This window comes from Narcine bancroftii, chromosome 4 (genome assembly GCF_036971445.1).
Source record: "Narcine bancroftii isolate sNarBan1 chromosome 4, sNarBan1.hap1, whole genome shotgun sequence".
Classification (NCBI taxonomy): Eukaryota; Metazoa; Chordata; class Chondrichthyes; order Torpediniformes; family Narcinidae; genus Narcine; species Narcine bancroftii.
In genome coordinates, this window is record NC_091472.1 from 197,398,896 (window position 1) to 197,426,379 (window position 27,484).

The 27,484-nt window shown below is 45.2% G+C and overlaps 1 protein-coding gene across 2 annotated transcripts; it reads left to right on the plus strand.

The window, feature by feature from the left end:
• The first annotated feature begins 3,004 nt into the window (after nt 1–3,004).
• Nucleotides 3,005–16,019, plus strand: ddt (D-dopachrome tautomerase). 2 transcript variants are annotated; one of them, XM_069933575.1, is made up of 3 exons: nt 3,005–3,219; nt 9,442–9,617; nt 13,247–13,466. In XM_069933575.1, the coding sequence occupies exons 1-3, from the start codon at nt 3,112–3,114 to the stop codon at nt 13,383–13,385; spliced, it is 423 nt and encodes a 140-aa protein (XP_069789676.1). In that variant the 5' UTR covers nt 3,005–3,111; the 3' UTR covers nt 13,386–13,466. The 2 variants fall into 2 exon arrangements, with proteins under 2 accessions (XP_069789676.1, XP_069789677.1); XM_069933576.1 differs by lacking the exon at nt 13,247–13,466 and adding an exon at nt 15,828–16,019 and having other exon boundaries at nt 3,030–3,219.
• The last annotated feature ends 11,465 nt before the right edge of the window (nt 16,020–27,484 follow it).

Below are 27,484 nucleotides of genomic sequence, written 5' to 3' on the forward strand. Positions count from 1 at the left end.
GCCAACACTCAGGCAGCCACACCCTCACCAACCTTTGACCAGGAGCCAACCTTGCAAGGGTCCCAGAGACTCCGACTAAATCTGTAAATACCACCCGCCACCGTTTCACACCCACTCCTAGACTTGATTTTATGATGGGGGTGAATGTGGTGCTATGACCACCAGCCAACTGCAGGGGGCGATCTCTACCTGCAAGAAGACCACCTAAGGGGCTGACTGCACCTCGCCAGCTGTCAATCAGACGACCTGAGTCTAGACCTGAGTCTAAACCTGAGCTGGCCCCTCCTGAGCCAGTCACATGGGGAAGCCAGCATGGCATAAACTGGTCAAATTTTTACTGGAATAAAGCCTGTTGTAGTCTTGAGTTTTGTGCTTGCTTGCTGCTACCTCAATGCACCACAAGGGCACACCAGCAAATGAGGGGGAGTGGGTAGTTTTGTGAATGGAGAGCTGGAGAAAAGGAGACAGAGGGATAGAGAAGAAAGGGAGAATGGAGAGTGGTCTAACAGAAACCAGAGAGGTCAATGTTAATGCTGACCAGATGGAGAGTGCCCAGAGGGAATATTGCTCCTCCAATTTACAGGTGTCCCTGGTTTAGCAGTGCATGAGACCATGGACAAACCTGTTTCATTGATCACCTTTGACTGTCACTGCAATAACAGGGACCTTCCAATGACCCAATATTTCAATTCCACACCCCATTCCTACAGCGACATTTCTGTCCATGGCATCATCCACTATCAAACTGAGGCCACCCACAACTTGGAGGAACAACGAGGAATATTCTGTCATGGGAATCTCCAAACAAGACACCATTAATATCAACCACCAGTTTCCGTTCACCACTTCCTTATGTTCTCTATCCCACCACCTTCTGTTCTCCACATCCCTACCTACCCTTCTTTCCTAGAACTACCCTCTCCCCCAATCATTTCTCAGCTTTTTTACCTCCACTCTCCAACTTGTATCCACCTTTTTACCACTCACGTGTTCGCTGTGGGGTCCTCCTCCCGCCTCACCCCGGTGGTCAGTGAAAACAGAGGGAGTGATAACCCCACCCTGGTGGTCAGTAATGGCAGAGGAAGTGATAACCCCACCCTGGTGGTCAGTGAAGATGGATGGAGTGATAATCCCACCCTGGTCAGTGAAGACAGAGGGAGTGATAACTCCACCCCTGGTGGTCAGTGAAAAGAGAGGAAATGATAACTCCACCCCTGGTGGTCAGTGAAGACAGAGGAAGTGATAACTCCACCCCTGGTGGTCAGTGAAGACAGAGGAAGTGATAATCCCACCCCGGTAGTCAGTGAAGACAGAGTGAGTGATAACCCCACCCCAGTGGTCAGTGAAGACAGAGGGAGTGATAACCCCACCCCGCTGGTCAGCAAAAACAGAGGGAGTGATAACCCCACTCTGGAGTTCAGTGAGGACAGAGGGAGTGATAACTCATCCTGCTGGTCAGTAGTGAAGAGCGGATGGGTGGCTGCTGCTCCATTTTCTTGTGTCTCTGTGACTAAATGCATGCTTCAGTGGGGTTCTATCTGTGTGTCCTTGACATTAATATTCTTCGACAAGGAGAACGTGGAGCCATCTCTTCATAATTGCAATGAAATTGACCACCTTCTGTTGGAATCTAGGGGTTAAAACAGTATGAAATAAATGATTAATTAATAAGTGTATAGTTACTGCATGGTTCAGGGAAAAAGGAATGTGATTAAGTAGCAATCACAGCATGGAGCAAAGTTGGCTGAACAAAATTGTCTCTCCAAAATACAGGGAGAGGAAATGCACAAAACGATTTAGGAGGAATGCTCAAACTAAATGAGGTGGTGAGTAGCACAGGAGACACAGGCCAGATCAGAACAAAGAATGGCCTGTAAGAAACAAAGGGAATGGAAAACAAGTCTAGGAGGAAGATTAAGGCAGGAGGAGGTGTTAAAGAGAACAGCAGAAATTGGCCGGACAAGAACAGAATGGTGATTAGAGATATCTGGGGATGAATTAATTTCTGATCAACACAACGGGATAGTCTGGCCTGGAGGATTAAGATGGGAGTGCTACACCCCAGATATCTGCAAAACAGGAGATGACTTGTGATAACCCTTATGCAAAAAGATCTAGCAAAGGAAGACAACTTTGGTTCTGTGTGATAATGAAATCTAGCAAAGGAAGCCAACTTTTGTTCTGTATGATAAGGTTGACCTATATAAACTGAACCAACTGGACAATAGGGGTCAGTCTTGGGGAGTAGCTCACTGTGCAGGTGACCTATGAACTAATGAGTGACCCAGAGCTCTGTTAAGTTTTATTCTTGTGCTGTGTAATAAATTGACTGTTGAACCGAATACTTTCTCCTATCACTTCATTCAAAGAACGCGCTGGACTCAGACTACACATAGACTAAATTAAGAGTAAGTTAAAGCCAGAGTCCGACACTTCTCTTGTGGAACCGCAGTGCCCTTGGCCATTTTCCGTGAACTGTTCTTGAACACCCTAAACCTGGTCCCATATCTCATGGCCTGCAATGGTTCCCTTCGCACTCTGAGGAATTGGTGACACCTTCTGTTGAAGAACGAGCAATGGGGAAGAACAGTACTGATGTAAAACCGATCTGCTTGGTGTTCACCCCAAGTTCAGATCAGGCACTTTGTCTAACCTCATCCTGAATCCCCCCTATTGCTGTCCCCCTGCTCGGCCCCTACCTCTAGAGCCACCCTCTACCTACTCCCTCGCCCACCCCACTCCTCAGGCCACACTCCATCTGCCCTTGACTGGCCCCATTCCCTCCCCCACCCTTCTGCCCCCATCCACCCCACCACCACCTCCCCTGCCCACCCTCTCCCTATCACCATCACATCTGGCCATGCCCATAGGACTATTCTCTGTCTCCCCTCCCACCCACCCTCCAGCACTTTTCCCCATCCCCTGGCCTTGCCCCTTTTCAGCCGTCAGCCTCCACACCCCCGGGCTCCCTACCCACCCCGGGCCCCCTCCCCTCGGGCCTCTTCCCTTGGGTTCCCCTCCCAAGTACTGCCTCTCTCGGTCCAGCCCCCTCCACTCTCCCCGGTCCCGCCTCTCCCGGCCCAGAGTCCGGACCGGGCTTGCCGTGTTGCGATGCCTTTCCTGGAGCTGGAGAGCACCCTGCCGGCTAGCTCCTTCCGCGGGTCGCTGCTGGAGCGGCTGAGCCGGGCGGCCGCCGTCATCCTCGACAAGCCGCCGGAGGCAGGTGACGCTGTGCACGGGTCTCCTCCCGTTGTCCCCAGGCTGAGCCGGGCCTGGGATCGTGGTGGGTGGGCGGCCGGGCAGTGACGGTGGGAAACCCTCCCTGCGGGGGTGGGTCGTCTTTCCGGGAGCACGGCGTTGAACAGCGGGTGTCGGATCTCGGAGCCGCAGCGGTGGAAACTCCGTCAAATCTACATCTGAATAAAGGCAGACAGGTCTGGAAAGGCGAAAAAGGCCAGGCAGCATCCGTGGGGAGACAAGCTGGGTTACAGTGCAGCTCACAGACCCCGTCATCTTTACCCCCATCCTCTCTGCCCTGTATTTCTCCCCTCTGCACTCAGTCCCCAAGCAAGGTTCCCACCCGAAACATCGACCTGCTCACTCCTCCAACAGATCCTTTGACCAAAGTCCTTGACTTGTTCTGGGCACTGTACTCCTTTTATTTGAGGTTTCACTATGAGGCCTGAAACAAGAAAGTCTGCAGACCATGTGATTGTAGTTGACAGAAAAATTCTGGGGAAACCACACTCATCTCTGGTCCTAGAGTTAATAGGTTTAATTTGGATAGAAACTTGTTCACAGAATCAGAATTTATTGTCATGAACATCACAAAATTTGTTTTGGGTCAGCATCACAGTGCAACTATTGCTGTAAAATAAATAAATTAGAGCAAAAATAAGGGAAAGTGAGGTAGTGTCTGGGGTTGATTGTCCATTCAGAAATCTGATGGCGGAGGGGAAGAAGCCGTCCTTGTGCCGCTGGGTGCTCGTCTTCAGGCTCCTGCACTTCCTTCCCGATGGTAGTAGAGTGAAGAGGGCATGACCTGGGTGGTGAGGGTCCTTGAGGATAGAGGCTGCTTTCTTGAAACACCACCTCATGTGCATGTCCTCGATGGCGTAAAGACTGATGCCCATGATGGCACATGCCGAGTTTATAACCCTCTGTAGCCTTTTCGTGTCCTGGGCATTGGCACCTCCTTACTAGACAGTGATGCAACCAGTCAGAATGCTCTCCAGAGTACTCCTGTAGAAATTTGCAAGAATCTTTGGTGACATACCAAATCTCCTTAAACTCCTTACAAAGTATAGCTGTTGGTGAGCTTTCTTCATGATTGCATCAACATGGAGGCTCCAGGACAGATCCTCAGAGACGTTGACACCCAGGAATTTGAAGGTCTCAACCCTTGAAGGTTCTGACAGAAGACGACCACTAATAGCTCTCCAAAGTACAAAGGAAGCAACATACAAGAACAGTATGCATACTTGTCTTTCCATATAAGTGAGAGGTTTACCACCGGAATGAAGAGATAAACAAAAAAGTCTGAAAATGCTGGTGTCCAGGACAACACGTTGGAGGAACTTAGCAGGCCATGCAGCATCAATAGGAAGTCAAACATATCTAATGTTTGGAGCCTGGGCCCTTTATTCTGCAGATTCTTTTTAGCTTTAACTCCAAAAGACTTCCACCTGCTTAGGTCCCACATGTATCCACTTTTTATACTCCCCAACTGAATGGCAGACTCTCCACCCCTTCCCTCTTCATTCAGAGACCTATTCCCCCTCCCCCTTCTCAGATTCTTTCTCTTATATCCCCCCCAACCCATAAATGTCCATGTCCTTTTGCCTATGGGCCTGTCCTGCTCCCTCCACTTTTTGCTCATACCTTGATGAAGGGTTTTGTAAATTTATACATAGATGCTAACAGGCCCTTCTGGTCCACAAGCTCATGCCACCCTATAATCCCAGAACGTTTTGTAGGGTGGGAGGAAACCAGAGCACCCAGAGGAAACCCACGCAGACACAGGGAGAACGTACAAACACCTTCCAGTTATTGTTGGATTTGAATCCAGTTCACTGGCGCTGTTATGGATTTGTGCTAACTGTGCTCCTTTACCTTTGCTACTTAAAGAACGCTGTATGACTTACAGTTTCTCTAGCAATTTTGTGTAAACTACGATTACACCATTTGCACACTTTCTTGTTTAATTCCAATTGTACCTCTTGCCTGTTAGCTAGTGCTCCTCCTCTTCTATCTTCACACATCATTTCTTTCATACTTTTCTTTGAAGGCTGAAGATGGCAGTTTTATTGATTGGTCCTCATTTGGTGTTTTGTTTTCCTAACCAAGATTGAAAGAGGGCAGAGAGGATATTGCCGGGACTTGAACTGAATTACAGGGAAAGGTTAAACATGTTAGGACTTCATTTCTTTGAGCAGTAGAGAATAAGGGGATATTTTATGGAAGTATATAAAATTATGAGGGGTATGGATAGAATAAATGCAAGCAGACTTTTTCCACTGAGGTTAGATGAGACAAAAACTACAATGTTCCTCCAAATTATGGGTGGTCTTGATGAGTCCATGGACAGAAGCGAGCATGGTAGTGGGGTGCAGAATTGAAATGGTTGGCCTCTGGGTGGTCCCACGGATTTGAAATGAGATACCCACCAAGACCACTCCCAGGAACCATCCTGGTAAATCTCTGTACTCTCTCCAATATTATTACATCCTTTCTAAGATAAGGGGCCCAAAACTGCACACAGTTCTTCAAATTAGGTCTCACCAGTGCCCCATAGAACCTCATCAACACCTCTTTACTCTTCTCCACTATTCCCCTTGAAACGAATGTTAACATAGCATTCGGTTTCTTTACTGCCAATCCAACCTGGTGGTTAATCTTTAGGTTATCCTGCACGAGGACCTCCAAGTCCCTTTGCACTTCCAAATTTTGAATGTTCTCCCCATCCAAATAATAATCTGCCTGTTTATTTCCTCTTCCAAAGTGTACAACTGTACATTTCTCAACATTGTATCTCATCTGCCATTTCTTTTCCCACTCTCCTAAACTGTCCAAGACTCTGCAAACTTTCAGTTTCTTCAACACTTCTTCCTCCACAATCTATCTTGTCTTGTGCAAACTTGGCCACAAAACCATTCACTCCAATAATCTAAATCATCAATATACATTGTAAAAAGAACTGACCCCTAAGGAACACCATTGGTACAGTTCAACTCCGCTTATCCGAAATGGTCGAGACTGGGCTTATTTCGGATAGTTTTTTCAGAGAACTAGTCATTTTTTTAAAAAACAGCCCAGTTGCAACAGCAAATCACTCGTAAGTGTTTATATGACAACAAACAACAAGGGAAGGCTTTTTAAGCATTAAAATAAAGTTTAATTCTCACCAAATAAAAATGCTGGCCACCGCCGATCACCGACACTTCCCCACCAAGGCCCCACTCCTGCTGGGAGCATGAGGTTCCCACTCCTGCCCGGGAGCTTGAGGTCCCTGCTGCTGCTGCCTGGGGTCCGATGCACTGCTGCAGGTGCTGGGAGCCTGAGGTCCTCTGCACTGCTGCCAACTTCCTTTCATAATTCATCTTTTCCTTCCTAATGACTTTCTTTGTCCCTTTCTGTAAGTTTTTAAAAGTTTCCTAGTCCTGTTTTCCCACTAATTTTTGCTTCCTTGTCTGTCCTCCCTTTTGCTTTTATTTTAGCCTTGACCTCTCTTTTTACCCATCTTTATGCCATTTTTCCATTCATCATTTTCCTTTTTCTAGGAATAGATCTATCCTGGGCTTTCTTTATTTCTTGTAGAAATATCATCCAATTCTGCTCTGCCGTCCCTCCATCTAGCTTACTTTTCCAATCAACTTGGGCCAGTTCCTCTCTCACACCACTGTGATTTTCTTTGTTTCACTGAAATATTGACACTCCTGACATCACCTTTTCCTTTTCAAATTTGAAACTGAACTCCATCGTGCTGCGATCACTACTTCCCAAAGGTTCCATTACTTTTAATCACCTCAGGTTCATTACACATCATCCCGTCTAAAACCGTCAATCCCCTGGTGGGCTGATCGACGAGCTGCTCCAAAAAGCCATCCTGTGGGCATTCTACAAACTCTCTCCTGAGATCCAGTACCTTCCCAATCCCCTTTCATGTTAAAATCCCCCATAATTATTTTGACATTATCCATCTGACGCACTTTTTCTATCTCCAGCTGTAGCTCGTAGTCCACTTCCCAGCTACGGTTTGGGGCCCTGTATATAACTGCCAATAGGATCCTTTTACCTTTGCCATTTCTTAACCCATAAGGATTCTACCCTATCTGACCCTATGTCCCTTCTGGCGAGTGATTTAATATCATTGCTTACCATCAGGGCCACACCACCCCCTCTACTTACCTGCCTGCCTTTCTTTACTGTACACTGTGTACCTTGGACATTCAACTCCCAATCACATTGACATAATCTTTCAATGTGTAACTATCCAATGAGGTCTTCTACTTTATTCTTAAGGCTCTGTGTCTTCAAGTACTGTACTTTTAAACCAGTATGTGTTACCGATTCGGCTGTCTTCCTACTGTACAGTAAATTATCCTGTCCTTTCACCTGCCTGTGTTTGTTGGACATTATTTTTGACTTATTTATTTTTCCTCTTTCTCGACCTTAACTCCAGTTCCCTTCTACCCTAATTTCTCCACTCACATTCTGATTCCCAGCCCCCCAGCCAACTTAGTTTAAACCCTCCTCAACATCCTTAGCAAACCTGCCTGCCCGTTATTTTTGTAGAGGTCTGACCTTCCCCAGAAGAAATCCCAATGAAGCAGAAATCTGAAACCCTGCCCCCTGTACCAACTCTTCAACCACGCATTCATCTGCCATAACTTCCTGTTCGTGCCCTCTCTGGCACATGGCACAGGCTGCAAACTGGAGATTACTACTATTGAGGTCCTGTTTTTTTAACTTCTTTCCTAATTTCCTGTATTCCTTCTTCAAGACCTCATCCTTATCTATGTCATTGGTCCCCACATGGACCACGACACCTGGATGCTCACCCTCCCTCTCCAGAATCCTATGAGCTCTATCAGAAATGTCCCTGACCCTGGCACCTGGCAGGCAACGTACCATCAGGGAGCCTTGATCTCGTTCACAGAATCCTCTATCCACTCATCAAACCAACAAGTCCCTAATTACTATAGCTCTCCTCTTCTCCCCACTTCTGGGGTGGGGGGGGCAGCCTTCGTGCCGGAGATGTGACCACCTCGAATTGTCCCTGCTACATTGTCCACACCAACAGTATCCAAAATGGTAAACCTATTGTTGGTGGGAACAGACACAGGGGTGCTCTGCACTATCTGACTCTTCCCCTTCCCTCTCCTGACAGTTACCCAGCTACCTGTCTCCTAAATTTTAGGGGTTGCTGTCTCCCTGAAACTCCTGTCAACAACTGCCTCTGCCTCCCTCAAGGTCCGCAGTTCATCCAGCTCCAGTTCCCTAACTCGGGTTGTAAGGAGCTGCAGCTGAATGCACCTTTTGCAGGTGTAGTCATCTGGGATAACTAGACTGTCCCAGATTTCCCACAACCAGAGCAATCCACTGCCCTAGCTGACTCCATTATCTAAATTTAATTAAAGGATTAAACTGATTTGCCTGGCCTTACTTTTCTGGTAGCAAGCAAGCAAGCTTTTTCTTAGCCTCTGCTCACTGAAGTCTCTTGAGTCAAAGCCTTAAGCTCCACTCACTCACTGGGCCACTCCTCACTGGCCGCTTCACCGAGTCATTCCTCCTCCCTTCTCTACCTCTTATCTCCTGCCTTTGGGACCATGCTGTTCCCCTCCATCACTCCCCCCCCCTTACCTTTTTCTTTAGATGCCTGCCAATATTTTCCACACCTTCTACATCTTTGCTGTATTAAGTCCACAGTTTGACCTGCAGAGTTTCTCTAGCATTGTGTTTTTACTTCAAGTAGTGTCTGCAGACTTTAGGGTTTGCCAGCTGAAGTGAATGCGAGCTCGATTTTGACATTTAAGGAACATTTGGACAGGTACATGGATGGGTGGAGTATGGAAGGCTATATGGTCCAGGTGTAGGTCAGTAGAGATGAGATAGAATCATAGTTCAGTTCAGACTAGATGGGCTGAATGGGCCTGTTTTGGTGATGTAGTATTCTATGGTACTATCACCCACTTCAGCATTGCTTTCTCACCCCATTAACTGAGATGAATTCAATGGTCAGCAGAGCTCCTTGGTAACAGGGAATCAAGCCTAGGCTCACAGATTAGGAAGGGTTTTCTCTTACCTAAAACATGTTAGTTCTCCAACCTTCCTCAGTTTATCTGCAACATTATAATGCTTTAAATTAAACTTTCCCATAACCGTGACTATTATTACATTGTTTGATACATCGAATTCTAAAAGAATGTTTTCTCCATACAGAGAATCAATATATCTGTGAAGCCAGACATGATATTGTCGATTGGAGGTAGCACGTCTCCCTGTGCTCAACTAATTGTATCTTCTATTGGGGTGGTGAGCACTGCTGAACAAAACAAAGAGCACAGTGCGAAGTTCTTTGAATTCCTCACCCAGGAACTGGGCTTACCTCCAGACAGGTAAGCACTGAGAATTCTGCATCTCGTGGTAGAAAAGTTGGGAAGTGACGTGGCAATTGGTGAGGCCCCATTTTGACTATTGTGTCCAGTTTTGGTCACTGTGTTCCAGGAAAGACGTCGAGCTGGAGAGGGGACAGAGAAAATTCATGAGGATATTGCCAGGACTCGGGGGCTGAGAAGTTGAACAGGCTGGGGTTTCATTAATCAACAATATTAAATCGTAGGAAAGAAGTGATAGGATCAGAAGTGGTAGGATCCTTATGGGTTGAATTAAAGAAAGGTAAAGGTAAATTCACCCTAATATCAGCTATAGATAGGGCTCCAAACAGCAGACAGGATGTGGACTACAAAGTACAACTGGAAATAGATAAGGCACGTCAGAAGGACAGTGTTACATTAATCTTGGGGGATTTTAACATGAAAGTAGATTGAGAAAGGTTAGTATGGGACCTCAGGGGAGAGCCTTTGGGATGGCTTTCTGGAGCAGCTTGTGTTCAGGATTGGGTGCTGAGTAATGAATCGGGGGATTAGAGAGCTACGGTAAAGGAACTCTCAGGAGTCAGTAATTCCAATATGAGAAAAACACGATAGGCTGCAGGTGCTGTAATTGTAAAAAAACACCGAAATGCTGGAGGAACTCAGCTGGTTTATTTCAGCACCTAGGATTATTTTTGACAAAAATATATTGCTAACGTTTTGGGCCTGAGCCCTTCTTCAAGAAAAAATCAAAAGCCAGAACCAGGATATAACAGAAAGTTTCAGAATTGCAACACTGGGGGAGGGATCCAGACCATCGAAAGGTGTTAATTGGATGTGATAAGGAACTAGGTAGAATTTATCATGTCTGTACCAAAGGAGACAGGGAATAGAGAGACTGGGGTTTTGGGGGGGGGGGGTGTTGCGAAGGGGTTGGGGTGGGGTTTAACAAAAACCAGAGAAGTCGATATCAATGCCATTCGGTTGGATGGTAACCAGTCAGATGAGGTGCTATTCCTCCAATTTACAGGTGGTCTCAGTCTGGCAGTGGATGAGACTATGGGCAGATATGTCAGCAAGGAAGTGGGATGGAGAATTGAAGATCCACGTTATTGTGGTGGACAGAGCTCAACAAAGCGATATCCCAGTCTGCATCTAGTCTCTGATGTAGAGAAGATCACAGCAGGAGCATCCAAGAGACTAGTCATTTGGAAAAAGACACTAACAGGACAGCAGATCAGCAATGGCTGGAGTTTCTGCGAGAAATGAGGAAAGAGCAGGACAGGCACATACTTAAAAGAAAGAAAATTGGGAATGGAAAAAAGACGGTTGTGGCTGACGAGGGATGTTAAAGCCAAAGTAAAAGCAAAAGAGAGGGCAGGCAAGGAAGGAGAAATTAGTGGGAAGATGGAGGAGAGGGAAACTTTTAAAAACTTAAAAGAAGACAACTAAGAAGGTAATTAGGAAGGAAGTGAATTATGAATGGAGGTTGGAAAATAATATCTTCAAGATTTTTTAAAGATATAGAAAGAATAAAAGAGAGGCCAAAGTAGAAATAGGACTGATCGAAAATGATGCTAGATAAATTATAATGGGTAATAAGGAGATGGCCGAGGAACTGAATGAATATTTTGAATCAGTCTTCACTGTGAAAGATATTCCATTATTGTCAGGTAATACATGAAATTCTTTAACTTTTCTCATCCGTAAGGCAGACAGGGAATTGCCACTTTGTCCAGCTCCTCTCTCAGAAACTTAACAGCACCTGATGTTCCTCGGCCATCTCCCCTCCAAATACTGACCAAGCCTCAGCCTGCTTATCTTCCGAGATCAGTCTCAGGCGTATTCAGGCTATTAGGCTATGAAATACATTAGTAGCAAACCAGATTTTCACATGGCACTCTGGGAAGAGAAGTGGCTGCAGTCAAGATCATGAGAGAGAAGTTATTTGGGAAGCTGAAAGGTCGAAGGGTAGGTAAGTCTCCCAGACCAGATGGAATGTGCCCTTGGGTTCTGAAGTAGCTGCAGAGATGTGGAGGCATTGGTAATGATCTTCCAGGAATCAATCGATTCTAGCGTGGTTCTGGTGGACTGGAGGATTGCGAATGTCACTCTGCTGTTTTAGAAGGGAACGAAGCAGCAGAAAGGAAATTATAGTCTGGTTAGCCTGACGTCTGTGGTTGGGAAGCTGTTGGAGTCAATGGTCGTGAATGAGGTTGTGGAATACCTAGCAGTGTGGTAAAAGATAGGCCCAAATCAGCATGGTTTCAGTGCAGTCCCTGATTAGTGTGACACAGGGAGATTCAAGAGTCTGATAGCTGTTAGAAAGGAAAAACTGTTCTTGAACCTAGAGGTACTGGCCTTCAGGCTTCTGTACCTTCTACCTGAAGATAGCAGTGAGGAGTGGTTGTGACCAGGGTGATGGGAGTCCTTTATAACTTGACTACCTTCTTGCATGTAATGCTGAATGATCAAATGAACTGCTAATGGCTAACTATCCAAGGCTCTCATAATAATGGAACAATATTTATTATTTATTTGAATATATCAATACTTGTTCTGAATATGCATTGTCTGTCTGTATGTAATGTTTGGTTGTGTGTCTGCACAATTGAGATATCTATCAGATTTTTATCAAAGAAGGGAAAATCCAGATTGGACCAAGATAGTGCTAGATAAAATAGGGGAGAACATATACTTTATAAGTGGGATGAAAAACTTATGCAATATAGAAGTCCACCAGTACTACACCATCTACTCAACATTTGGAAGAAGATTCACGTAGAAAGGAAAAAAAACAAATTACCAACTACCAAAATTATTGTTGACGCAAAATCAACTAATCCCTTTCACAATAGATAACCTTTCCTCTAGAGAATGGGAGAGAAAAGGAATCAAAAGAATAGAAAATTGTTTTTTGGGAAATAATTTATCAAACAAAAGTGGGAAAAAGATCTAAACATAAAAATAAAAAATGAAATATGGGAAAAGCTATGCTCCGGAACTATGAGAAATATAATAAATACGAGGTTACTCATGATACAATATAATTGTTTACACAGGCTATATATCACGCCCCAAAAGTTAAATAAATGGGACCCAACAGTATCAGGAAGGAAACGGGAACAATAGTACACGCAATTTGGGCATGTGAGAAAGTGAAAAAATTTTGGGAAGATCTAAATCAGATATTAAATAAAATCACAAAAAGCAACATACCAAAAATTTCAGAGATCTTTCTTCTAAGTAATATACAAAGTAAAGAATTAGGCCTTAAACTGGATGAAGCGCAAAAAAGATTTATTATGATAGCCTTAGCTGTAGCAAAAAAATGTATAATGTCAACTTGGAAATCGGAAGAGAACCTGAGAATACAGCAATGGTACATGGAAATGAATAATTGTATTCCATTGGAAAAAATAACATATAATTAAAAAAATAGTCACATTATTTGAACAAATTTGGGAACTGTACATGGAACACAACAGAGAGGGCCTACCATGGACCTCCACCCCCTAAAATGATAGAATGAGAAGACGAAATGAACTGACCCAGTGTGTAAAAGTAGATGACACAATTTTCCTGTTTATTTTCATTGTGTGATGACATTGTTTAATGGGTTTATTGTTTGTATCCCACCTCACTGACAAAAGACAAAGGAGGAAAAACCCAACACCCAACCCCAACCAACCAATTTTCCCTTGCAACTGCTGCAACCGTGCCTGCCTGACCCACATCGGACTTGTCAGTCACCAACGAGCCTACAGCAGACATGGACATACCCCTCCATAAATCTTCGTCCGCGAAGCCAAGCCAAAGAAAAGAAAAGAAGAAAATATGTTGAACGTTTAATGGGTTTGGAGGGAAGTGGGAGGGAGGGAGGGAAGGAAGGGGAAAAAAAGAGGAGAAAATGACACTGAAAATTCAAGAGGGAAATGTTTGTGTGTATTTTGATTAATATGGTTCATAGTGAGAAAAATAAAAATTAAAAAAATATAAAAAAGAATAGTAACATTGACCTCGCTTCTACCACCACTGCCAGAAGTTCATTCCATACCCCACCACCCTCTGCGTGAAGAAATTCCCCCTCATGTTTCCCTTAAACTTTTCCCCTTTTACACTCAATCCATGCCCTCTTGTTTGAATCTCCCCCATTCTCAGTGGAAAAAGCTGATCCACATTGACTCTATCTGTCCCTCTTATAATTCTGAATAGCTCTATCAAATCACCCCTCAACCTTCTACACTCCAGGGAATAAAGTCCCAGCCTGCTCAACCGTTCCTTGTAACTCAAACCCTGAAACCCTGGCCAACATTCTCGTAAACCTCCTCTCCATTCTCTCTATACTGTTTATATCCTTCCTGTAATTCAGCCACCAAAACTGCACATAATATTCCAAATTTGGCTTTACCAATGCCTTATGCAATTTTAACATAACACCCCAACTCCTGTATTCTATACTCTGATTTATGAAAGCCAACATACTAAATGCCTTCTTCACCACCCTATCCACATGTGATTCAACTTTCAGAGAATTATGTACCATGACTCCTAAATCCCTTTGTTCCACTGCACTTCTCAATTGTCTACCATTTAATGTATATCCTATTTTGATTCGTCCTACCAAAATGTAGCATCTCACATTTATCAGTATTAAACTCCATCTGCCATCTTTCAGCCCACTCTTTTAACTGTCCTATATCACCCTGTAAGCTTTGATAATCTTCCTCACTGTCCACAATACCACCAACCTTTGTATCATCTGCAAATTTACTAGTCCAATTTACCATCCTATCATCTAGATCATTAATATATATGACAAACAGCAGTGAACCCAGTACTGATCCCTGAGGTACTCCACTTGTCACTGGCAAACAATTTTCCACCACTACTCTCTGGCATCTCCCATCCAACCATAGCTGAATCCATTTCACTACTTCATCATTAATACCTAATGCTTCCACCTTCCTTACTAACCTCTTATGGGGAATCTTATCAATATAGACAATATCCATTTCCTTCCTCTCATCATCCTTTTTAGTAACCTCCTTGAAAAACTCTATAAGATTTGTTAGACATGATCTACCACATACAAAACCATGCTGACTATTCTGAAAGAATCCTTGTCTTTCCAAATAGTTGTTTATACCATCTCTAAGAATACTTTCCATTAATGTACCCCTCCCCCACCCCCCCCCCCCCCCCCCCAGCGACATAAGACTTACCGACCTATAATTACTGGGTTTACTTTTGGATCCTTTTTGGAACACAGAACAACATGAGCCACCCTCCAGTCCTCTGGGCAGTGACATTTTAAATATTTCTGTCAACTGTTTGTTCACTAATCTCCCTCAGGGTCCTAGGGAATATTTTGTCAGGGCCTGGAAATTTATCCACCTTGATCTTTTTTAATATAGCCAACACTACCTCCTCATTAATTCTTATATTATCCATGAGCTCCCTTCCATATTTCTTCACTTCATCTGGCTCAATATTCTTTGCCTTAGCGAATACTGAAGAAAATAGAATTGTTTAAAATTTCACCCATTTCCTCTGGCTTCTCACGGAGCTTATCCCCCCCCTCATCTTCAAGGGATTGTTTCCCCCACCACCCCCCACAAAGTGTTTGTTCAGCTGCACAAGTAAGAATTTCAGAACATATGTACTCATAGCACAATGTGTATGAGAATAATAAAAACTCACCGAAATGCTGGAGGAGCTCGGCTGGTCTTTTCAGCGTCCATAGGAGGTAAAGATATATTGCCAATGTTTCAGGCCTGAGCCCTTCTTCAAAGAATAGGCTTTCTATATATTCCTTGAAGAAGGACTCAGGCCTGAAACATTGGCAATTTATCTTTGTCTCTTATAGATGGTCAAAAGACTGGCCGAGGTCCTCCAGCATTTCGGTGAGTTTTTACAATAATCACAGCGTCTGCAGACTTTCGTATTTCACTCGTGTATAAGAATAAACATGATCATTATCTAAACCTGGTGGACTGCTGTGGTAAATGATGGATTGGATCAGACAGCTGAATTTCGTAAATTCTAGCGTTGAGCATTTTAGCAGCAGTATCCTGGGAAGTTCGGTTTAAAATGTGATAAGTTTGTGAAGAGGTTTCTCTTCATTGCCTGGAGTAGCCTTATGCAATGCTTGATTAATCCACTTTAGTGATTCAAGAAATGACCTCCAGAAGGAAACTGATTTACTGTTCCCTGAACTCTTCTGCTTTGTAGGATCCTGATTCGATTTTACCCTTTGGAGAAATGGCAGATTGGGAAAAATGGTACCGTCATGACGTTCCTGTAGGTGATGGACTGATGGATGCAAACCCTTGTGTATTGGCCTGCCCAAGGTCTTAATGGACAGCTGCACCCGTCAGCACGTTATTGGACCCAATATTAAACATTTCCATTGATTTTATCAAATTGACTCTGATTTTGATTCAATGAGCAATAATTGAGGGGTGATGAGGCATTTTTTACAGTTGCGTGGACCCAATTCAGGTGATTGCAGCATAATTGGTTCTGGGAATAAACTAGAAGTTGCAGCCTGATTTTGGTTCTGCATCTATTTCATAAGACATACAGTAGAAAAAGGCAATTAAACCCATTGAGCTGATCCATTTTCCCCAGTCAGCCTCACTACCCGGCGTTCTTCCCATAACCTTGCATACCCTGGCTAAACAAGGACTAAACAATCTCTGCCTTAAATACACCCAATGACTTGGCCTCCACAACCGCCCATGGCAAAAATTCCACATATTTACCACCTCTGGCTAAAGAAATTCCTTGGCATCTCTGTTCTAAGTGGATAGCCTTCAATCCTGAAATTGTACCCTCTTGTCTTCAACTCTCCCACTATGGGAAACAACCTTTCTATATCTACTCTGTCCATGATTTTCAACATTCAAAATGTTTCAATGAGATCCCCACTCATTCTCCCAAATTCCAACATGTGGAGGCCAAGATCTGTCAAATGCTCGTCAGGTGATAACCCTTCATACACGGAATTGTGAACATCCCTTTGTAAATGAGGAGTCCAAAACTGCACATAATACTTCCAAGTGAGGTCTCACCAGTGCTTTATAAAGCCTCAACATGACATCTCTGCTCTTGTATTTTATTCCTCTTGAAAGGAATGCCATATTGCATTTGCCTTTTTCACCATTGACTCAACCTGCAAGTTTACTTAGGCAATCCTGCACGAGGACTCCCAGGACCCTTCGCATCTGGGTATTTCCACATTTCTCCCCATTTAGAAAATAATCTGCCCATGCATAATCGTACACTTTCTGTCATTGAGATCCCACCACAAGAGACATATTCCCCTGTCCTCCACCTTTTGCTCCCTCTGTGACCTCCTTGTTCACTCCTCCCTCCCTTCCAATCGTCCTGTTGGGCTCTACTCCTGTGACCACAGGAGAGGCTCACCTACACCTCGTCACCACCATTCGGGGCCCCAAACAGTCCTTCCAAGTGAAGCAAAGTTTCACTTGTGACTCTGCAGGGGTCATTGACTGCATCCAGTGCTCCCATTGTTGTCTCCTCTACATCGGAGAGTCTGGGAAATCGCTTCGTTGAGCACCTCGGCTCTGTCTGCCACAATAGCGTGGATCTCCCAGTGGCCACCCATTTCAATTCTCCATCCCATTCCCTTGCTGATATGTCTGTCCATGGACTCATGTACTGCCAGACTGAGACCATCTGTAAAATGGAGAAACAACATCTCATCTTCCAACTGGGCACCTTCCAATCAGATGGCATTGATATCGACTTCTCTGGCTTTCATTAAACTCCATCCCAACCCTTTCACTTTCCCCATCGTCTCTCTCGTCCCTATCTCCTTTGGTACAGACATGATAAATTCTCCCTAGTCCCTTATCTCATCCAATTAACACCTTTTGTTGGTCTAGATACATCCCTCCATTGTTTCAATTCTGAGACTTTCTGATGTATCCTGCTTCTGCCTTTTGATTTTACCTTGAAGAAGGGCTCAGGCCCGAATCACCGGCAATATATCTTTGTCTCCTATAAATCCTGTATAAACCAGCTGAGTTCCTCCAGCATTTCAGTGATTTGCCACTTCTCTGGCCAGTCTCCTAATCTGTCTCAGTCCTTCTGCATCCTCCATGTTTCCTCAGCACTACCTGCTCGTCCGTCTACCTTCGTATCATCTGCAAACTTGGCCACAAAGCCATTCATTCCATAATCTCAATCATTAATATAAAGAGTCCCCAACACCAGCCCCTGTGGAACACCAGTATCACAGAGCAACTGGCAGCCATTCAGAATATGATCTGTAATCCACCTCTCTGCTTCCTGCTGATCAGCCAATGCTCAACCCACGCTAGTATGTTTCCTGTTATATCATGTGCTCTTATCTTTTTAAGTGTGGGGCACCTTGTCAAAGGCCATCTAAAAATCCAAATACACAACATCCAATACATCTCCTTTATCCAGCCTGCTTGTCACTTCCTCAAAAAAATTCCAATAGGTTTGTCAAGCAAGATTTTCCCTCAAGGAAACCATGGCTTTGGCCTATCCTGCCATGTTCCTCCAAGTTCTCTGTAGTCTCATCCTTGAGAATTGACTACAACATCTTCCCAACTACTGATGTCAGGCTAACTGGTCTATAATTTCCTTTCTGCTCCCTCCCTGCCTTCTTGAATAGTGGGATGACATTTGGAATCTTCCAATCCTCCAGAACCACATCAGAATCTATTGATTCCTGAAAGATCATTATCAATGTCTCCATAATCTCCACCGCCACTTCTTTCAGAACCTGAGCATCCAATCCATCTGGTCTGAGCATCTCCTCCCTTGAAATAGTAACTGCACTCACTTCCCTCCCCTAATACCCTTTGATATCCCGCATATTGCTAGTGTCTTCCATAGTGAAGACTGATGCGAAATACTCATTTAGCTCCTCTGCCATCTCCTTGCTTCCCATTATTATTTCTCCAGTGTCATTTTCTAGTAGTCGTATATCTACTCTCACCTCTCGTTTATTTTTTTATATACTGGAGGAAGCTTTTGGTATCCTCTTTTATATTATTTGCTAGTCTGCTTTCATAATGTTCCTTTCTGAAATTTTTAGTTGCCTTCTGGAAGTTTTAAAAAATTTCCCAATCCTTTATCTTCCCACTAATTTTTTTCTTCCTTGTATTCCTTTTCTTTTGCTTATCCATTGGTTTTGACTACCCTTGTCACAGTTGTGACATTTTTCATTAAGATTATTCCTCTTTTTTGCTCTGTATTTATCCTGCGCCACCCTCATTTCTTGCAAAAACTCCATCCATTGCTGCTCTGACATTTTCCCAACCTGTGTCCCCTTCCAATCTACTTTGGCCAGTTGCTTTCTTGTGCCACTGTAAACTCCTTTACTCCACTAAAATACAGACACTTCTGTCTTTAGTTTCCTTGTTAAATTCATAAATTGAACTCTATCACTCGCCCTAATGGTCCCTTTAAGCTCTCTAATCACCTCTGGTGCTTTGCACAACACCTAATCCACTACAACCAATCCCATTGTGGGCCCATCAACAATGTCACCTCATAGCCATTCCATAAATTCTTTCTTGAGATCCAGTCCCAAACTGGTTTTCCCAATCTATTTTCATGATAAAATTCCCCATGACTACCATAATATTGGCCTTCTGATACACCTTATCTATTTGATGCACACATTCTCGAACAATTTCTGTCTGCTGAGCATATTGATGTTTCATCAGACTCCATCCCAAATCTGCCAAGTTCTTGAGAGTAAAAAATTATGGTTGAAATATCATAAAACCAAAAGACATGGGAACAGAAATGGGCTATTCAGCCCATTGACTCTGCCCCGCTATTTAATCACGAGCTGATCCATTTTCCCACTCTGCTCCACTACCCTGCCTTCTCCCCATAACCTTTGATGCCTGGCTAATCTCTGCCTTAAATACACCCAATGACCTGGCCTCCACAACTGCCTGCGGCAACAAATTACACAATTCTCCACTCTCTGGCTAAAAATTTCCTCCACATCTCTGTTCTAAATGGCTGCCATTTGAAACCTGAAGTTGTGCCCTCTTGTCCTGGGCTCTCTCAGCGTGGGAAATAGCCTTTCTACATCTACTCTGTCCATGCCTTTCAATGTTCAAAATGTTTAAATGAGATTCGTCTCTCATTCTCCTAAATTCCAATGAGTACAAACCAAGAGCTGTCAAACATTCCTCATATTAGTTTTTTTAGCACAGTATCAGGACATTTCAGCCCATGAGTCTGTGCCGCCCAGTACGTTTTGAAGGGTGGGAGGAAACTGGAACCCCCGGGAGAATGTACAAACTCCTTACAGACAGTGTGGGATTCGAACCCCTGCCCCTATTGCTGGCGCTGTAAAAGCGTTGCGCTACTGCTATACCAAATGTGCCGCCCCTGATATTCAGACCAGAAAGGTAAAACGTCAGAACAGCAGTGCGGTTAGCACAATGCTATTACAGCACCAACAAGACAGTTTCAAATCCAGCACTGTCTGGAAGGGATATGTATATTCTCCCTGTGTTTGCGTGGGTTTACTCTGGATGCTTTGCTTTCCTCCACATTCCAGACGTATGGGGTTCGTCGGTCATGGGTGTACTTGGGCAGCGCAGGCTCATGGGCCAGAGGAGCCTGTCACCGTGCTGTGTCTCTAAATTAAGATTTAATTGTAAAATCCTTGCAGCGTCCTAAAGCTTGGCAGTGAGATACCTTACCATCCACATCTGAGGAGAGGGGGATATTCCGGGATATTCCAGGGAAACCCGTGTTGTAATTGTGAGCATATTCAGGGAAACAAATCCAACAGCATTAGTTTCATAAGGTAGTCCCTACTACTTTCCCCGGGGAAACCCACGACAGGAGTCCTTTTCATCTGCCCTCTTCAGTGACCGCAGATGGCTTTTCTCAACCTCAGTAATGCCTTCAATTCTATCAATCCAGGTCCTTTTTAAGTTAAGGAGCCCAGAGAAATTCATGTCTTTTAACTTGTGCTTCATGATTCGAACCCTTGGCCCTGAATAGACTGGTCTTAATGCAAAGAAATGTCGGGTGTGCCTATATCACGGTTAGCGTAGGGGTTAGTGCAACACTATTGCAGGGCCAGCGACCCAGGTTTGAATCTGATGCTGTTTGCAGTCCAGAGTTTGTACATTCTCCCCATATCTATGTGTGTTTCCTCCGGGGGCTGTAGGCTAATTGGGCGGCACAGGCTTGTGGGCCAGAAGGGCATATTACCGCACTAGATGTCGAAATGTAAAATTTAATTAAAAATTTTCTGCTCCTCCCCTACATCTAGTTTCTTTCCACCAGCCACCTTATCCACACATCTCGAAAGAAGCACTGACCTACGTCATCTGCACCCCTGAACCCAAAAGGCAGCTCTGCAGGAGCACAGATGATACTTGTGGTTATAAAGTCATAACTTCATGAAGATGGCAGTGCTGCTGTGGTGACTCTCTGATTTACAGGCTGTTCCGGGGACACATACGCAGAGCCAAACACCAGAGCTGCTGGAAGATCTTCAACTTGGTGAAAGACTTACTTTTTTCTGTCCGAAACTTGTTGGTCCTCCAGTACGTGGAGATGCCAGTGAGGGAATGCTCCTGACTGGCACATTTCCAGGCTGCGGGAGTATATGCTGAAGGACGCACTGAGGCTTGGTTGCAGGACGAGGACATGGTGGGCGACAGACCACAGTCTAGAGCCATCATTCTCAACAGGGCTCCACGCCTCCCCACTTGGGGGGGGGGGGGGCACAGCTCATTTAAGTAAAAGCCTATAGCAGCCTGCACCTCGGGCCAACACAGGAAATTGCTGTCTGACACAGCGACTGGCAAGGCATCGTGGAGGCTGAAACACCTGTTTCTATAGGCTGCTGGCAGAGCAGTGAAACTGCCCAATAACCACCAGTGGATCATAGGGGGCCCAATCAGGGCCTGGGCATCCAAGGTAACCAATTGGCAGCCAGCCTGCTCAAGCCATGCCCCGGTGGTGACGTGGCCAAGCTGACTATAAAAGGCAGAGTTGTCACTGAATAAACTCAGTGTTGAATACACTCTACTGGTGTGTGTCTTTATTGTGGATTCGAGCTATAGCCAGCCTTAGGGCTATAACCGAGAGCTATAACGTAGCTGAAGCTGAAACGACCTCGATGACATTTTAATCACCAGCCACACCTGCAATGAATATGCCGCCCACTTAAAACAATTATTCTCAAGGCTGAGCAGTTTCGGCCTTATCATCAACCCGGCCAAGTGCCAGTTTGGCCAAGAGACTATTGACTTCCTGGGCCAACATGGAGCCAGACCATTATGCACTAAGGTGGATGCTAGTTGCTCTTTCCCCATGCCATCGACAGTGAAGGGACTACAAGAGTTTGCAGATAGTGGTCAACTTTTATCACCACTTCATACCTGCAGCGGCCTGCATCGTGAGCCCACTCTTTCCCCTCATGGCAGGACCCAGTGAAAACATACAATGGATCCAGGAGGCAACCGAGGCCTAACAGGCACCAAAAACACCCGAGCCAAGGCCATCCTCCTCATGCATCCGCAGACAGAGGCCCCAACCGCACTCACAACAGACACCTCGAGCACAGTGGTCGGGGGTGTTCTTGAGCAACTAGTGAATGGACAATGGCAACCATTGGCCTTTTTCAGTAAACACTTCAGACACAGCTCAAGTACAGAGCCTTTGATAGAGAACTGTTAGCTTTATACCTGGCAATTTGGCACTTCCGTTACTTCCAGGAGAGCAGGAAGTTCAAACTTTACACGGACCATAAACCCCTTATCTTTGCCTTCAGTAAGGTATCAGATCCGTGGTCAGCCAGGCAACAGCAGCACCTGTCCTACATTTCTGAATTTACAGCGGACATTGAACACATAACTGGCAAATCCAACGTGGTGGCCGATGCCCTATCCCATCCAGCTATCTTGGCGGTGCACAACCCTACTCCTGGCATCGACTACGCAGCCCTGGCTGATGTGCAGCAAGCAGACCCTGACATTCCAGCGTACCAGACAGCACTCACCAGCTTACAACAGGACAACCAGATCAACCCCGACAATCGCACGCTGCTCTGCGACACCTCGACAGGTAAACCTTGCCCTGTCATTCCGGCTACATGGAAGAGGAGGGTTTTCAACTCGGTCCACAACTTGGGTCACCCGGCCATCAGGACTACAGTCAAAATGGTGGCGAACAGGTATGTCTGTCACAGCCTCCACAAAGAGGTCGCCCTCTGGGCCAAGACTTATACACAGTGCTAGTCATCCAAAGTCCAGACTCATATCAAAGCTCCACCACAGACATTCGAGCCAACACATCACCGCTTCAGCCACATTGACATTGTGGGCCCCCTACCTGTATCTAGAGGCACACGTTACCTTCTCACAATGGTCAACCGGATGACCAGATGGCCAGAGGCGGTGCCACCATAAGAGGCTTCCAAAGAAGCATGCACATGGGCTTTACTCAACACTTGGGTAGCGAGTTTCAGGGTCCCCGAACACCTTACATCAGACGGGGGGGCCCAATTCACTGGGACCGCCTTAGCCCACACCCTGGGGATCCAACTCCACCACACCACAGTGTTTCACCAACGGGTTGGTGCAGAGGTTCCACAAACACCTTAAGGGAGCCTTAATGGCATGACTTACTGGACCTAACTGGGCCGACGAACTCCCTTGGGTCCTGTTAGGCATCCACAACGCACCCAAGGAGGTCCTCGAGACACCTTCTGCTGAGTTAGTCTATGGCGCACCCCTAATTATATCGGGCAAATTCGTGATGGCCCCGGAGGACATAGAGGAGCCCCCAACCAGCACACTGTCCCGACTACTCAAGCATCTAGGCACCCTGGCCCCCACTAAACCTAGACCCTATGGCCAACCCTGCACTTGTGTCCCAAAGAACTTTACTGTCAGTAAATATGTGTTTGTTCAGTGTGGGGATCACCGGCCACCTCTACAGAGGCCTTACGAGGCGCCAAAGTGTCCTGAGACACAATGGCTCCATCTGTGTTTTGGACATTGGCAGCAGGGAAGAGACTTTCACACTTGACTGGTTGAAACTGGCCTACTTGGACTTTGACCAGCCCATCACTCACCCAACTCCATAACGCAGGGGTTGGCCTCTTAAAAAAGGGGCCCTGATTGCTGGTTCTGGGGGGGTTAGGGGGGGGAGCGGGGGTCTTGCATGGCCTGCGCCTCGGGCCAACACTGGAAATGGCTGTCGAACACGGAAAAGCATCATATGGGCTGAAACACCCGTTTCCATAGGCCATCAGCAGGGTGGTGAAACCGGCCAATCACCACCGGTGGATTGCAGGGGGTCCAGGCATCCGAGGTAACCAATCAGCAGCCGGCCCATTCGAGCCACGCCCTGGTGGTGTCTATAAAAGGCAGAGCTGCCACTGAATAAACTCAATGTCGAATACACTCTGCTGTGGATTTGAGCTACAGTCTTAGGGTGTAACCGAGAGCTATAACTTAGCTGTAGCCGTAGCGACCTCACTACAAGCCTGTTTACTTTTCACCTCCATGCAACATAAATATTTAAATTTTTGTTATGAATTTGGTAGGAAAGAAGTATGGAAGAAATCAAAACTTGACTACTTCATAGGGAAGGAGGCCCATAAAATTCAAGCAGAGGCTGAGGGGGCCATTACCAAAAAATGGTTGAGAATGGCTGATCTAGTGAATCAACCTAGGGCTCCAATAATTATTGAAGACCCTTTCTATCCAGAACATAGTCTATTTGATCCACTACTATCAAGAAGGAGAAACAGGAGCATCAAAATCGGGACAAGCTATGAGATTGATGAACAGCATCCTGTTGCTCAGTAATCATCCCAAAAGATTTATAAATATTTATTTGAAATTGTGCTGTATTTTTATGAATGTATGTGATTACTATGTACTGTGGATGTTGCATGCACCAGAGAAACATTTCATCAGGTTGTGTAGTCAGATGATAATAAACTTGAACCGTAGCATGCTGTGTGAGAGCAGTAGGATAGACTGGAGATGCAGGCTGTTAGCTTGAGTGTCACAGCAGAGTGTTTATTCAAACTCTGCACACTTGTTTATCAGGCCGGCAGTCAGACCGCGCGTCCGCCCCACCACTTGCGTCATGCCGACGCAAGTGTGTACGCCAACTTCCGCTCTGGAGTGGAATAGACAGGTACGTGTCACCATCTTCATCACGACTGACCCATCGACTGCACGTAACAAGCAGGGCTGGTGAATGCACAACATCTCAATTGCTTGTTATACCTGTACATTTTACTTTTTGCAACCTACATCTCTCCAAGCACCAGTATTTAAGAAATAACTGTGTTTCCCTTCTGGTTCTCTCTTCACAAGATGAGCATGTTCTAGACCAGCTGTTCTCAACCCTTTTTTTGACAATGGCCTCCATAGGACTTTGCTCAAAGTTGATGGCCCTCTTTCTTGTAAAGCAGTTAAGTTTAATTGGTTCCTTCTTAAAAAAAATTTAAATGATTTCAGTCCTTGGTCCTCCCTTAAAAGTGGTGTGAGCCCTTTTGAGAATGGCTGTTGCAGAGTTTAAGCTAGAGACTATTAGGCTAGTATTTAACAAGAAATAATGAGGAGGACGAAATCAAGAAATACTCTGCAATGATCATGGGCGACTAATTTTCTTATAAATCATAAAATCAGATTGGGTCAGTTTCTACCTAAGTTCAAAGTTCATAGTTTAGGTTTATTGTCAGAGTACATACATCACATACAACCCTGAGATTCTTCTTCCAGTGGGCCAGACAGAATTTCTATTTATCAGTAGTGCAAAAGACTACTCAAGAAAATATTATATGCATACAAAAAAAGGGAAGGAACAAGTTATTTCAATCTCATCATGTGTAATGAGGTAAAATTAATTAATGGTGAGGTAGTGGGCTGAGCGAGTGCGCAGTGCGGCGTTGCGAACCGTCGCCGGCACGGTTCTGCGGGTCACGAAACAACAATACAAACAGGTGAATACTCACCTAACAGAGAGGTACTGCGTCCTGAAGAACAGCGCGTTGTACTGCTGAGTATCCTGACGGAAGGCGCGGGACACTCACAAGGATTAATTTAAACCAGCTGGTCCCGTGGATCGGAAGCACTCCAGTAGCAATTTCCTGTCATGTCCCATGGAGCCCGGGACATGCAGGGTATAAAAGAAGATAGTAAAATTTGAATAAAGTCAGTCTTGAGTTGACTAATCTGGCGTGTGTGTGTGTATTACTTTAGTAACTCTACCGTAGTAGCCACTACAGTGTCACAATAAAAGACACTAGGAAAGAGTGATCATTATAGGACACAAGTTCATATATTGTTTGATTAAGAAAATTTGGTGTGAAGTTAATGTTTAAAAGGCAATTACAAAAGGTATGAAGGCATAAATGGGAAAATGAATTTAAAGGGAAGGCAGTATATAAGCAGTGGTAAGAACGTGATATTTTACAATTCTTAGTAAAGAAATAAGGCTCTGTGAGGAGGAAGATCCATTTGTGACTAAAGAAAAAGCAGGCAAAGTGACAAGGATTAGTGGAAGGTCAGAAGATTAGAAGTTACAGTAAAACCCCCGGTATCCAGCACCTATGGGGATTGGGAGATGCCGGAAAAGGAAAATTTCTGGTTGCTTGAGATTGGGTGCATTACTGATGAACTAGTGGCGTGGGTCACCAATTTTAAACCTGTATTCTTTACCTATTTATTTTCCGTGATTTTTTTTGCCGGTTGCTTGAATTCTGGAATAACAGGGGGTTTACTGTATTTTGGAAAACAGGAAATGATGACTGTAAAAACAGAGTAAGCTGGCAAGAAATATAAATACAGACAATAGACCTTTAGATAGTATATTAAGAGGAAGCAAGTAGCTGAAGTAAACTTTGAACACGTGGCTAGTGAACTAATAATGGGAAATAAAGAATTTGGGGAGATGTGATAGATATATTTTTAATCTCTCTTCACTGTGGAATACACCAAAAACATTTGTTTTCAACAAATAAAATCAGAGGACCCTCTCAACCATGGTGTTGGCCCGTCTCTCGCCACCATGCGGAACACTTGACCTGGCCTCGGTCCTCACTGTGGCAACCGTTGCCACCCTGGCAGCCACCTTGAACCAGGCTGGTTGGCCTGTAGCCTTCTTCTCCAGAATCCTCCAGGGTCCAGAGAGTAGACACTCCTCGATCGAGAAGGAGGCCCAGGCCATAGTTGAAGCGGTGCGTCGTTGGAGACATTACCTCGCTGGGAGGCGCTTTACACTGTTGATCAACGCGCGGTCTCCTTCATGTTCAGGAACACCCAGTGTGGTAAGATAAAAAACGACAAAACCGCCAGATGGAGAATCGAACTCTCCACCTTTAACTATGACATCCTGTACCGGTCTGGTAAGCTCAACGACCCGCATGACGCGCTCTCCAAGGGGACGTGCGCCAGCATACAGATGGACAGACTACAGAAACTCCATGAGGCGCTCTGTCATCCAGGGGTCACTAGGTTTGCCCACTTTGAGAAGGCGCGCAACCTACCCTACACAGTCGAGGAGATCCGCTCCATGACCCGAGCCTGTTCGGTGTGCGCTGAATGCAAGCCCCACTTCTTCCGTCCGGATAACTCCCACATTATCAAAGCCACCCGCCCCTTCAAGCGTATTAGCGTAGACTTTAAGGGGCCCCTACCGTCGACCAACCATAATATCTACATCCTTACGGCCATCGACGAGTACTCCCGCTTCCCGTTCGCTGTGCCCTGCCCAGACACCACTGCCACCTCAGTGATACAGGCCCTTCACAGTATTTTCGCTATTTTCGGGTACCTCAATTCCATCCACAGTGATAGGGGGTCCTCATTCATGAGCGCAGA

What these genes read in the sequence shown, in the direction of transcription:
- ddt (XM_069933575.1), top strand. Translation starts at nt 3,112, where the DNA reads ATGCCTTTCCTGGAGCTGGAGAGCACCCTGCCGGCTAGCTCCTTCCGC. An exon ending in TCCTCGACAAGCCGCCGGAG is followed by an intron (nt 3,220 to 9,441) that starts GCAGGTGACGCT and finishes TTCTCCATACAG; the next exon opens with AGAATCAATATATCTGTGAA. An exon ending in CTGGGCTTACCTCCAGACAG is followed by an intron (nt 9,618 to 13,246) that starts GTAAGCACTGAG and finishes CACTGACAAAAG; the next exon opens with ACAAAGGAGGAAAAACCCAA.